The 12025-nt window shown below is 59.8% G+C and overlaps 1 protein-coding gene across 9 annotated transcripts in view; it reads left to right on the forward strand.

Moving 5' to 3' along the window:
* The window catches only part of CROCC2 (ciliary rootlet coiled-coil, rootletin family member 2), a 98109-nt gene that overhangs the window by 73565 nt on the left and 12519 nt on the right, over window positions 1-12025 (forward strand). For all 9 annotated transcript variants that reach the window (XR_005218824.1, XR_005218825.1, XM_037849832.1 and 6 more), the window contains 5 exons: window positions 1861-2012; window positions 4856-4983; window positions 5408-5577; window positions 6160-6336; window positions 8889-9002. Coding sequence is in view for 7 of the 9 variants with exons in the window: in XM_037849832.1 (XP_037705760.1) it covers window positions 1861-2012; window positions 4856-4983; window positions 5408-5577; window positions 6160-6336; window positions 8889-9002 (741 nt within the window). In the remaining 2 variants the exon portion in view is untranslated. The remainder of the gene's footprint in view (window positions 1-1860; window positions 2013-4855; window positions 4984-5407; window positions 5578-6159; window positions 6337-8888; window positions 9003-12025) is intronic.

Genomic DNA, 12025 nt, shown 5'->3' on the forward strand with positions numbered 1-12025 from the left:
TGGCCCCAGGGCGAGCTCCAGCCTTGCAGCTAAGGCTTTCAACTTGGCCCCCGAGACTCTGGGCCCCAGGCACACAGGATTCAGCCAACACCTCAAGGGGAAGTCTGTCGAGCATCATTAATTCACAAGCGCACTCGTACTTGTCTCCTCTCAGGAATCAGCCCCCTTCGGTCCTGGCTGCCTTGCAGATCTTTTGCATCGTGCACAGCTTCTTTAGTTGCCCTTGGTGGGAGGGTTGGTCTTCACCACTGAAGAAGGAGAAAGTCCTGGCCTTGATTTTGGATGAATATTACCCCTTGGTATGGAATTCCAGCGTGGCCCTTATTCTCTTTCCATATGTTAATGATGTCGTTCCATCGTCTTCTGGCTTTCATTGCTGCTGCTTGGAAGGCACCCGTCAATCCTACGGTTGTTCATTTGAAAGCAATGTGTCTTTTTTCCCCTGTGAGTTTTAAAGACATTTTTTCTTTACATTTGGTATTCAGAAAATTTGCTAGGATGTACTTAGGTGATATTTTCTTTATATTTATCCTTTCTGTGTTATGTGGCTCACCTTAATCTGCCTTAATGTGGTTTATTGGATTTGGAAAGTTCTTGGCCAGCATCTCTTCAAATGTTCTCTCTCCTCTCCTTCTAATTACACAGAGTTGGACCTTTTCACCTTGTCCTGTATGTCTATTACACACTTTTCTACATTTTCATCCTTTTTTCTCTTCATGATTTAGTCTGAATATATTCTTTTTGTCTGTCTTCCAGATCATTAGTCATCTCTTCTATTCAGTCTGTTATGCTACTGAACTCATCAATTGCTGTTTTAATTTTGGTTATTTTATGTTTAACTGACATAATTTATATTTGGATTTGGGGGATTCCAGTTCTATAAATTCTACATCTTTTTGTAAAATTCTACATCTTGTCATCTGTCTTCTTGGTCGTATTAGTCAGTTATTTTAATATCCTGTCTGGTAACTGCAATACCTCGATAGTCTAGGAGGGGTTTGCATCTATTTCCTGTTCTTACACGTGTAGGGTTTTTTTTGTAATAAGATCCTGTTTCCTGATGTGTCTGATAATGTTGATTAAAGGCCAAATATCAGATATAAAATTATAGAAATGATTTCACTGATCAAGTCTTTCTCCAGAGAGGATTTCCTCGTGACCCGGCAGCAGGTGACGGTAGGAGGCAAGCCGAGGTGGAGCCGAGTCCGGCCTGGGCTTCGGCTTTGGTGGGGGCTGGTCCGTTGGGTTCCCCACAACGAACGGGAGGAAGCCTTTCTGGGGGTACAGCTGAAAACCTCCAGTTCTCATCCGGCGCCTCTGCTCTCATGGCTCTGAACCCCGATTTCTGCACCTGAGGCTCTGGTACTTCACGAGCTCTCTCCTGCACTTCTCAGTTTCCCAGAAAACACCAAAATCAGCGACTCTTTAAGGAGCATGGGGGCCCGGAACGGCGGGCTGGTTGCTCCACACCCCACTTCCCTCCGGGACCGCGGCTCCCCGTTCCTGGCTGCCTTGTCAGCCTCAGGGCCTCAGGCGGCTGCTGTGGGGGTCCGTCCAGGGCTCCCTCTTCTTCTCAGGGAGATGGTTGGTCTGCAGCAGTGAGGTCAGTGGCCTTCTGCTGCCCTTCCTGCGCCACGTTTCCTGCCCCCTGGACACCTGTGGCCCAGCAAGGTGGGCGCCTTACCTGGGAGAGCTCAGCTAAGCCACCCCCAGTCTCAGGGGTGGTGGTCTCTTCCGCTGTGGAGACACGCCTGTGCCCTCCAGAGGCCAGCCCTCCACTTTCCCCTCAGCCATCCTGCACGAGCCCCTCTTCCAGAATTCCCTCCCCACTCAGGAGGCCCCTCTGCTGTCCCTCCCCAGGTCACGTGCAAGAAGCAGGTCCTGGAGGAGCAGCTGGTGCAGAGCCTGCGGGACCAGGAGGCCCTGGCCGGGGAGCGGGCCCAGCTGCTGGCTGAGCAGGAGGCCCTGGAGCGGCACGGCCGGCTCACAGCCGAGGAGGCAGACGGCCTCAGGTGCCTGAGGGCTGGGGTGGGGCCTCTAGAGGATCCCTGGGGTGGCCTTCCTGAGGGAGGGGGCCAGCCTCGGTCAGGGGCAAGCAACAGAAACCCAGCTCGGGCGGCAGACACCAGACGCTAATGTCTTGGCTCATGGGTGTGGGAAGTTGAGAGTGCATATGGCTTCAGGCAAAGCAGGATCCAGCACTGCCTTGGGACCCTGCTTCCCCCAACCCCATCCTCAGTGCTGCCTGACTCGGAAATTTCACTCCCTGGCCAGATTCACCCTGAGAGATGGCAAGAGGGTCCACAGCCACTGCAGGCTCACTCTTCCAGCAGATACGGGGTGCCCTTGTGCAAAGAGGACCCGAAAGTCCTGCTGGAACGGTCAATAGAGTCAATGCCAGCTTGCCCATCCCTGCACCAATCCAGGGGGTGGGGTTCTGATTGGCAGGGTGGGGTCGCTCAACCAACCCCAAAGCCGGGGCTGCATCAGCCCCTCCAACCTCAAGGCTGAGCGTGGGGGGAGGTAACCCTAAAGGATCATCAGGAGGAAATTTCCTAGAAGGTGTGGAGTGGGCACTAGTGGGCAGGAATGGAGACCCCTCATGCACTATTGCCTGGTGCCGTGAGCTGGTCCCGAGGTCCCTGCAGAAATCCCAGAGCTTGTGCTTGTCTGTATCTTGTGGGTCCTTGCTCAGAAACACCAAGTATTGTGTATAAAAGATCCCCCTGGGGTGCCAGAGGCTGAGGGTTGTGGAAACCTGAGGGCTCAGTGCTCAGGAACTTTTTCAGAGAAAACTCTCTCCTTCAGATGAAAGCCTGTGCAGGAATTCAAAAGGGAAACCCGACAGGCTGCTCCGGGAGGTGGGTCCAGAGGGGTCCTGCCCTCCGTTTGCTGCCCAGAGCCCCTGCCCTGCTCCTGTCTCTGCAAAGCAACCCCCCCAACCTTGACCACGGGGCCACACACAGCAGCCCCCAGGCAGCGCCACACAGGCCACGCAGAGGCCCTTTGCCTGGCACACTCTGCTCCGTGGAAGGACCTCAGGGCTCCAAGTCCTCCAGCCCCACTCCCGGGCAGGGGACTGTCCCCTCCGCACGCTGCGCCGGAGCACGACCCACACCGCGGCCCGGCCCTGCCCCAGAGCCCCTGTGGTGGCCCGGCCTCTGCTCTGGGAGGCTCCACAGGGGCTGAGACGCTCTCGGGATCCGTGGAGACACTGGACCCGTCCTCTGATCACCAGGTCGGGACAAAGAGGCTGAAAGGATGGCGCCTCGGGCACAGAGCCACAGAAGCCGCCTCCCAGGCGGCATCTGGGGGGCACAGCACTGAGGCAGCTGGCAGGGAGCCCTTTCTACCCCAGAGCCGGGAAGAGCGCCCAGGTGGAGGGGCGGCCACAGATGTGCAGACGGGGACGCGCAGATGGGGATGTGCGGGGTGCCTGTGGGAGGGGGCGAAAAGGGAGCGTCTCGGGGCTCCCACCTGAGCCCAGGGCCTCTCTCTGCAGACAATGGGGAGCCCCTGAAGGTTCTAGTGAGCTGCACCCCGATGAAGGCAGCAGGGTGCAGGGAGACTAACAGGAGACTGAGGCAGGGGCCATTTGGGGGTGCATGTGCACGTGTCTGTGTGCATTTACACGCGTGTGTGTGTGTGGTTGGATGTTTTGCCAGGACAAGGCAGAGCATAGAAACATTTCCAAACGCTCATTGGCCGATGGGTTGGTTGATGAATGGATTCTTATGACCCGCCTAGAAATGTGCCCAGGGGCAGTCAGGTTTTCCACACCTGGGCACAGCTGGGTGCAGAGAGGCAGGGCCTTGGGGAATGGACTCACCTGTGTGTGGAGCTCTGCTTCGGGGCACCGCTGGTGGGAGTCTGTAGCTACTTGCTGGTGAGAGACTCGTTTTCTCCTCCTTGCTAACAACTGCCTGATGCCCAGAGCCAAGGCATGCCATCGTTTTTAAACCATTCTCCCATTTCCTGGCTTTTAAGCCAAGTCCAATTAACGCCCCGTAAAAAGCCGCAGTGAGAACCCTTGCACACTGTAGGTATACGTGTCTTTCTATAGAAATGACACCTGGTAATGGAGCGGCTGGGTCCGAGAGAGGCACATTCTGAGTTCTGAAATCCCCCATCCATAAGGCTGGTCGCCGCGCCCTCCCCAGCTCCGGACATTGTCACTAGTTTACGCCTTTCCTGATCTGATGCATCACCCTGAGTAGGAGAGTGAGCAAGTCTCCCGGTGTTTGGCCGTTTCTATTTCCTCTGTGAGCAGCAATTTTTCTCCTTTTTCCGTAGGTCGACTGACTTTCTGTCAGTGACTGATAGGAGCTCTTTCTGTGCGCTGCGTCTTCATCGTTTGTATTTCTAGTGCAGATTCTTTTACGCCCTTGTCTTTCAAGTTGGCCTATGGAACCTTCTCTGTCCGAACGCCCCTTTCCCTTTTTTAATGTAGTCACACCTGTGGGTCCCTTCATTTCGTCTTCTGGGTTTTGTGTCTTGCTTAAGAAGATTATATATGGTTCTTCTATATTTTTTCTGCTACTTTTATAGTTCTCCTTGTTTTGTTATTTGTTAGTTCTATTTTGTTTTTGCATTTAGCTTTTCAATTCACTGGAAACGTATTTTTGGACAGAGTCCAGCTGGTTTTGAGAGATTCAAGACGAACAAAGCGTCCTCTGTTATTCTCTGGTTTCCTAGCGTGGCCTTGGCTGTGGAGCCCTGGGTCTGGAGGCCTTTCCTCAACGGCAGACGGCGACCGTGCGGGGACGCTGCGGGCAGGGGGTTCTCACTGTTCAGTGACCCCCTGCAGGGCAGGGGGTGGGTCTCGGGGTGACCGTCTGTTGCTGACCCTCTGCAGGGCGGGCAGGGACGCTCTGGAGAGCAGCCTCTCTGAGGCCCAGCAGCTGGCGACGCAGCTGCAGGCGCAGCGGGAGGAGCTGGAGGGAGAGGCCCGGAGCGCGCGTCTGGCTCAGCAGGCCCTGCAAGGTGCTCCCACATGGGTGGGCTCCTTCTGCCCCCATTGATGAGGGGGGTCCCTGAATGCAGCTCAGTCCCCTGATGTGCGACCCACTCCCTGGGCCCAGAGGGGCAGGAGCTTGGGGCCTGGGCTCATGGCCCCTTGTGTGTGTCGGGGGGGGGCTGCGTGCGTGTCCTGCCAGGCGGCTTCTGGTGCTGGCCCAAGGCTCAGAACTGGGGAGGGGCTCCAGGACACGCCATATTGGGGCAGGGAAGTGCGCTGTCCCTGCCGGGCTGGGCACCCTCTGTGACACAGGGGTCATGCCTCCACTGGGAGCTCGCGGGGGCCATGGGGTAGGTTCAAAAGCCCCCAGCCCAGTCAGAGGGGGCTGCTGCCTGCAGCGTGGGGCTCGGTGGCGTCGGGGCCAGACCTGACCCACTCGTCACCTCTCAGTGGAAATGGAGCAGCTGAAAAGCGCCTGGGAGGTCCAGGGCACGAAGCTGCGGTGGGAGCTGGAGCAGAGCCGGCGGCAGGGGGCCCAGCGGGAGCGGGATGCACAGCTGGCCCTGGACAGCCAGGCCCTGGCCCACCGCGAGGACCTGGCCCGGCTCCGGAGGGAGAAGGTCTGCTCCCCAGGGGCCCACCGGGGGCCTGGCTGCTCCTGGGGGCCAGTGGGGGGGGGGGGTGGTTCCCAGGCCCCTGTGAGACCGGGCAGGAGGGGCCTCCGGAGCAGCCTGCCCACACCTCAAAGGGCAGCCCAGAGCCCACATTCCCCAGGGAATCCTCAGAATGTGGGGGTCTGGGGTCCTCTCCGTCACAGAAGAGGCCAGGCTGCCTGGGTGTTGGCCGGCCTGGCTGCAGTCTGAGGCCTGGGGCCGAGGGCCCTCCTCACCGTCCGAGCTGCCCCACTGGCCACTGGCCCCTGGAGGCCGGGTTTGTGTCACAGGGTGCTCGGTGCTCTGGGAAGGCCCCAGAAAGGGTTAAGGAACATTAAATAAATGTGAGGTGACAGGTGCTGAGCCCTCCCCTCTGCCTCACTGTCCCTGTGTTGAGACACGGGTGCCGCTGACGGGACTGGATGACCCTGGGGACCCATCGGGTCCCGACATCCCACGAGCCAGGTCTCACTCAGGACCGTGGGCACCTGCTGGCCTCGGGGGTCCCGCCTGCGCAGGCCCCACAGCCAGACCCTTTGCCCGGCCCAGGAGACCCTGAGTCTGGCCCTGGCAGAGGAGAAGGAGGCAGCCGCTTCCCGGCTGGGAAAGGAGAAGGAGCTGGTGGTGAAAACTGCAGCCCAGAGGGAGGCCCTGAAGGAGGAGATTCAGAGCCTGAAGCAGGAGCGGGATGAGAGCCTCCTCCAGCTGGAGCATGAGATGCAGCAGGTAGTAGGGGTGTGGGGCTGCGGGGGGCTCACCGCACTTGCTGTGCCTTCTCTGACCCCGCACAAGAGGTGTATGAGGGCATCCCCACGCTCAGGCCAGCCTTCCCGCGTCACAGCTGCTGCAGCTTCTGTCTTTCACAGCAGTCCAGGGGGGACATTCACCCTCCTACCCACTCATCCATGCACCCATCCTCCCACCCATCCACCCAACCATACACCCACCCAACCATCTGACCACCTGTCCACCCACCCATCCATCTACCCATCCATCCACCCATCCATCCATCTGACCACCTAGCCATCCACCCATCCATCCACCCAACCATCCATGCACCCATCCATCCACCCATCCATCCATCTGACCACCTAGCCATCCACCCATCCATCCACCCAACCATTCATGCACCCATCCATCCACCCAACCATCCATACACGTACCGTTCTAGTTTGCTAATGCTCCAGGATGCAAAACACCAGAAATGGATTGGCTTTTATAAAAGAGGGTTTGTTTGGTTACACAGTTACAATCTTAAGGCCATAAAGTGTCCAAGGTAATGCATCAACAATCAGGTAACTTCACTGGAGGATGGCCAATGGCGTCCGGAAAACCTCTGTTAGCTGGGAAGGCATGTGGCTGGCATCTCCTCAAAGTTCTGGTTTCAAAATGGCTTTCTCCCTGGACATTTCTCTCTAGGCTGCAGTTCCTCAAAAAATGTCACTCTTAGTTGCACTTCGGATATTTGTCCTCTCTCAGCTTCTCCAGAGCAAGAGTCTGCTTTTAATGGCTGTCCTCAAACTGTCTCTCATCTGCTGCTCCTGTGCTTTCTTCAAAGTGTCCCTCTTGGCCGTAGCTCCTCTTCAAAAGTTCACTCTCAGCTGCACTGAGTTCCCTCTCCCTGTCAGCTCGTTTATATGGCTCCACCTAACACTCCATGGAAATTATCCAATCAGAGTCATCACCCACATTTGGGTGGGGCACAAATAATTACAGTCTAATCAACACTGATAGGTCTGCCCGCACAAGATTACATCAAAGATAATGGTATTTGGGGGGACACAATGCATTCAAACTGGCACACATACCCATCCACCCATCCATCTCCCCATCCATCCACCCATCAGTTCATCCGACCAGTCACCTATCCATCCACCCATTCTTCCTTCTTTCCTTCCATCTGTCCATTCATCTACCCACTCACTCACCCATCCAACCACTTATCTGTTCCCCCTTTCATCCATCCATTCACTTGAACATCCCTCCTTCCATCCATCCACACAGCCAGCTGTCCATCCGTGTATCTGACCTCCATCCATGCAACTGCCCATCCACACACCCAACCATCCACACACCCAACCATCCACTTACACACCCAACCATCCACTTACACACCTAGCCATCCAACTATCCGTCCACTCACTCTAACATCCATCCACCTATTCATGCCACTGACCATTACCCACATGACCATCCACCCACTCACCTGACCATCCATCCATCCATTTAAACATCCATCCATCTAACCGTGTACCCAACCATCCACATGACTCTCCAACCACATACGCAGTGGTCCAGTCATGTCCCCAATTGTCCATCCATGCATGTGGTCATCTGTCCATTCAGTTGAATGTCCATCCATCCATCCACATGGTCAGCTGTCCACTTACACACCCAACATTCATCCATGTGTCCAACCATCCAGCCATTTACCTTCCAGCTAACCAGCCACACACCCAGTCACCCACCCTGTATCCACTGTGGCCGTCAATCCATTCACACGGCCGTCAACACCACCTGACCATCCTTCCTTCTGCGGCTGTGGAGACAGCCACGGGGCTTCCCAGGACTGTTGCGTCCGGACCAGCTGACGGCCGAGCGAATGGAGCTAGCAAGTAAACACACTCATTCATCTGTGTTATCACACAGTGTGATCAAAGCTATAAGGTGTCGGTGCAAATTATAAATTACAGGGGAGGAATCACAGAGGCAGGAATAACCAAGATTTATTGTCAGATTCCACATCTTGCATTTGATTCTCATGACCCTCTGCGTCCACACTATTATCGTCCCTGTCTTACTGGTGAGAAACTAGGTGCACGGATGTTGGATGCTGCGAGGGGCAGCGAGGCCTTGCTCTGTGAACTGCAGGAAGTGTGGCCTGAGGGGCCGGGATGCTCTAGGGAGGGGGTGGTCTGTGAAGCCCCCAATCTGCTCTGGGACTTTGGAGAAAGGGGGGCACCCCTGGTGGAGGAGACAGCTGAGCACAAGGCAAGAGGCAGGAAGGGGTCTGGCTGCAGGAAGGAAGCTCCAGGGGTAGATAGGGCCCCACCCCTGCCATGCTCCCCCCAGGACATGGCTCCCAGGGGGACTCTGGGGCTGCCCCTTGGGGTCCTGGCCATTCCCCACCCCCAGCAGCAGCACTGAGGAGCTGGGGACACACTGGGCCCTGGAGGGGCCTTAGCATGCAGCGTTGCACTGGGGCCCCTGCTGCAAGGTGGGTAGCCCCTTCCCCAGCCTCCCAGCCCTCTCAAGCACCCGACCCCTGCCTCGCCCAGGCCCTGTCTCTGAAGGAAGCCGAGAGGAGCCTGCTGGGCCAGGAGCTCTCCAGGGCCACACAGGAGCTGGAGCGGGCACAGCGGGAGGCCCAGAGCCGGCAGGAGCAAGCCGAGGTGAGTCTCCCACCACCCCAAGAGAGCCCTTGCTGGCCTGGTCACTGTCAGAGCCCCGGGTGTGCCCCATCCTGCTGACACAGCTCCGTACCACCCCATCCCTACCTGGCCGAGCCTCAGTTTCCCCCAGGCATCCCCAGGGCCCCTGCTGGCTCAATAGGCAGGAAAGGCCCAAGAGAACACAGCGCTCCTCAGGGGAGAGACAAGACCTGGGGACCCCAACTTGCACCTACCCCCTGGCCCCCATTCTCACCAGGAGCTGAGTGCTCAGTGGAGGGGCTCCCCACATCAGCCTTATAACGTGAGCGCCCCATAAGCAGGGCCTTTCCTCCATGCCCCACGCCACCCACCCCAGCCAGGGGCGCCATCAAAGGTCCTGCATGGGCTGCTGGCCTCATGGACCCAGTATGACCATGGAGGCTGGAGCCCCTCGGAGAGAAGCCTCTGCCAGGGGAGTGGGGGCTCCCCTGGGGGAGACTCCTGTCCCGTGGGTGGCCAGGCACTGTTTCGAGTTACAGTCCTCCCAGGCCTCCCCCTCCTCCTCCCAAAACCAAACAAACATGGCCAGAGCCCAGCAGACCCCTCGATGGGCCCAGGGCCCAGGAGATGCAGGGGCAGGGGTCTGCAGGAAGCCCACCTCTCACTGTCCAGCCCCACAAGCTTCCTGGATGCCCAAGAGCAGCACCTGGACTGGCCCCTCCCTCAGGGACCCATCGTCCAGTGTCTGCAGAGCTCTGGGGTGTGCGGGTCCTGGGGGGTGCAGGGGGCAGGGGCTGATGGAGGGCCTCGTGGGGCCCAGGGCCCGTGGTGCGTTCAGCCACCCCAGGCGGCCACAGCCCCGGATGCCCAGTCCAGCCCCCAGGCAGGGCCACGACCAGGTCTGGGCCGAGGGAAGCGGCGGGGGCTCAGAGGAGGAGGGGCTGAGGGGTCGAGGGGCTTCAGGAGGGCTTCCTGGAGGAGGCGCTGGGGCTGGAGCACCAGGCAAAGGGCCTCGTGGCCACAGGAAGCCCCCTGCCCAGCTGCCCACCCAGGCCAGGAGCAAGCCCTGGTCCACCCGGGGACAGGCCTCAGGCATCCGCAGGGAGGGAGGACGTCACACTCCTGTGAAGAAGGAAACAGGAGATTTTCTTGGTCCTCAAGCCTCCTTCCCCTGGACGTCAGGAGGAACGTCAACACGCAGCCCAGGGGCCGTGCTCTCCTGCTTCGAGGCGGCCTGTGGCCGTACATGGGTTCTGAGGCCGCGCGGGCAGCCGCGGGCAGCCGGGGGATCCCCCAGGCCCTGGCTTCTCCTCTGGCACCCGTTCCAGGGGGGCTGGGCAGAGGCCTGAACCCCCAGGGCTCTGGGGAGCCGAGGAGCCACCCTGGGGGCCCCCGTGGCGGGGTTGGTGCCGCCGTCCTCCCTGGCAAGGCTACCTCTGACCTCCACACCCAGAGGCCTCCATCCACCTGGGAAGTGGTGACACAGATCCAAGACCCCAGCCCGGAGCCCCCTGCCCACAGGGCAGAAGTGGGAGCTTGGGGAGCCGGAGCAGGTGGTCTGCAGACAGGGCCAGGAGGGCCTCCTGGGGGTCGGGGTGCAGCTTGTGCAGAGACAGATGGGAGAGCACTGGGCAGGGGTGGTGGGCCCAGGGGCCCAGGGGGCACAAGGGGTGGGGACCCTCGGCTCCAGCCACGTAACCTGCTCCCCACCAGTCTGTACCACACACACCACTTCCCTGGCCAGGCCCACCTCTGCTGCTCCCCGGGCCCCTTCCCACCTCGTCGCCCCCATGATGCTGCTTGTTCTGATACTTGCAGGCCTGTGGTCAACCCAGGAGGTCCTTTTCCACCCAGGTCCCTGCTGTGTCCCCAGTGCCAAGGGCCCAGGGTCCTCAGCTGCTGTGCACCGATGAGTCCGGGCATTGGGGGGGGACGGGGGGGGATGCCAGCCACAGGCCCGGCCGGGGGCTTCCTTCCGTGGCGGGGAGAGCGGGAGCCGTTCTTGAGGACAGACTGGGAACAGGGCAAGGGCTCCGGGGAAAGCCCGAGGGCCGGCCTGGCTGGGGCAGGGCCGCACCAACCCCGCGCTCGGCCACAGGACAGGGTGTCGCAATGTGGAGCGAGGGGGCCTCTCTCAGCCCGTCCCCGGCTCTCTGAGCAGCCGACTTGCCCAAGAAACCTTCTGGCTCCAAGCAGAACTCTTGCCCAAGAGCTTCTGGCTCCGTGGCCTCCACCCCGCAGCCTGGGGGCCCCTCCTGAGGGCGTGGGCTGGGGTCAGGGGGCCGCAGGGGGCCCGAGCCCGCTCTCGGGGTTGGCTGCGCCCCGTCCCTGCCTCCCGAGCCCCTGGCCGGCTGGGCCGCTGGCCCTGGGTGCTGACGCCTCCGTCTGGCAGAGACCTCCTCCCAGAGTTGCTTCCAGGGCCTTCTCTCGTGCTGGCTCGTGTCCCCGCCTGGGCTCGGGAGCTGCCTGCCAGCCAGCCAGGCTCTTCGGGGAGCTCGCTAAGGGTTCCTTTGCCACCTCAGCTCGCAAAGTGGACACTAAAGTCCACCGGGGCAGGGGGCAGGGGAGGAGAGAGGCAGCGGCCCAGGGGTCCGGGCTGGGGGTGACCTAGAGACGAGCCACCCTGGGCGGGGCGGGGGCGCTGGGCTCCATGTGCTGTCACCCAGGGTCCACCCAGGGGCAGCCTGCAGCCAGGCCTCGCCAGCACCCTCCATGGGCAGCCCCGTGCCGAGAGCAGGAGGCCCAGCCTGGTGAGATCCCCCTCCCCAAAAAGCGACAGCCAGGTACACTGGCAGAGCCCACAGACTCAGCGTGGGAGCCGCCACAGGGCTCACAGCCTGCAGTGCCCCCACCCCACGGCGCACGGCACAGTTCCTTACAGCAAGGACCCCGCGGCCTGAGGCCAGAGGGTGGTGGCGAGGGTCCCAAATGGAAGCGGGTCTGGGCTCGGGTGTGCCGGATGGCCCCGGTATCCTGGATCCTGGAGGAGGTGGCGCCGTGAGCACTGCTGTGCACGTCCATCAAGGGGGTGGTCAGCACGGCGA

This window comes from Choloepus didactylus, chromosome 9 (genome assembly GCF_015220235.1).
Source record: "Choloepus didactylus isolate mChoDid1 chromosome 9, mChoDid1.pri, whole genome shotgun sequence".
Lineage (NCBI taxonomy): Eukaryota > Metazoa > Chordata > Mammalia > Pilosa > Megalonychidae > Choloepus > Choloepus didactylus.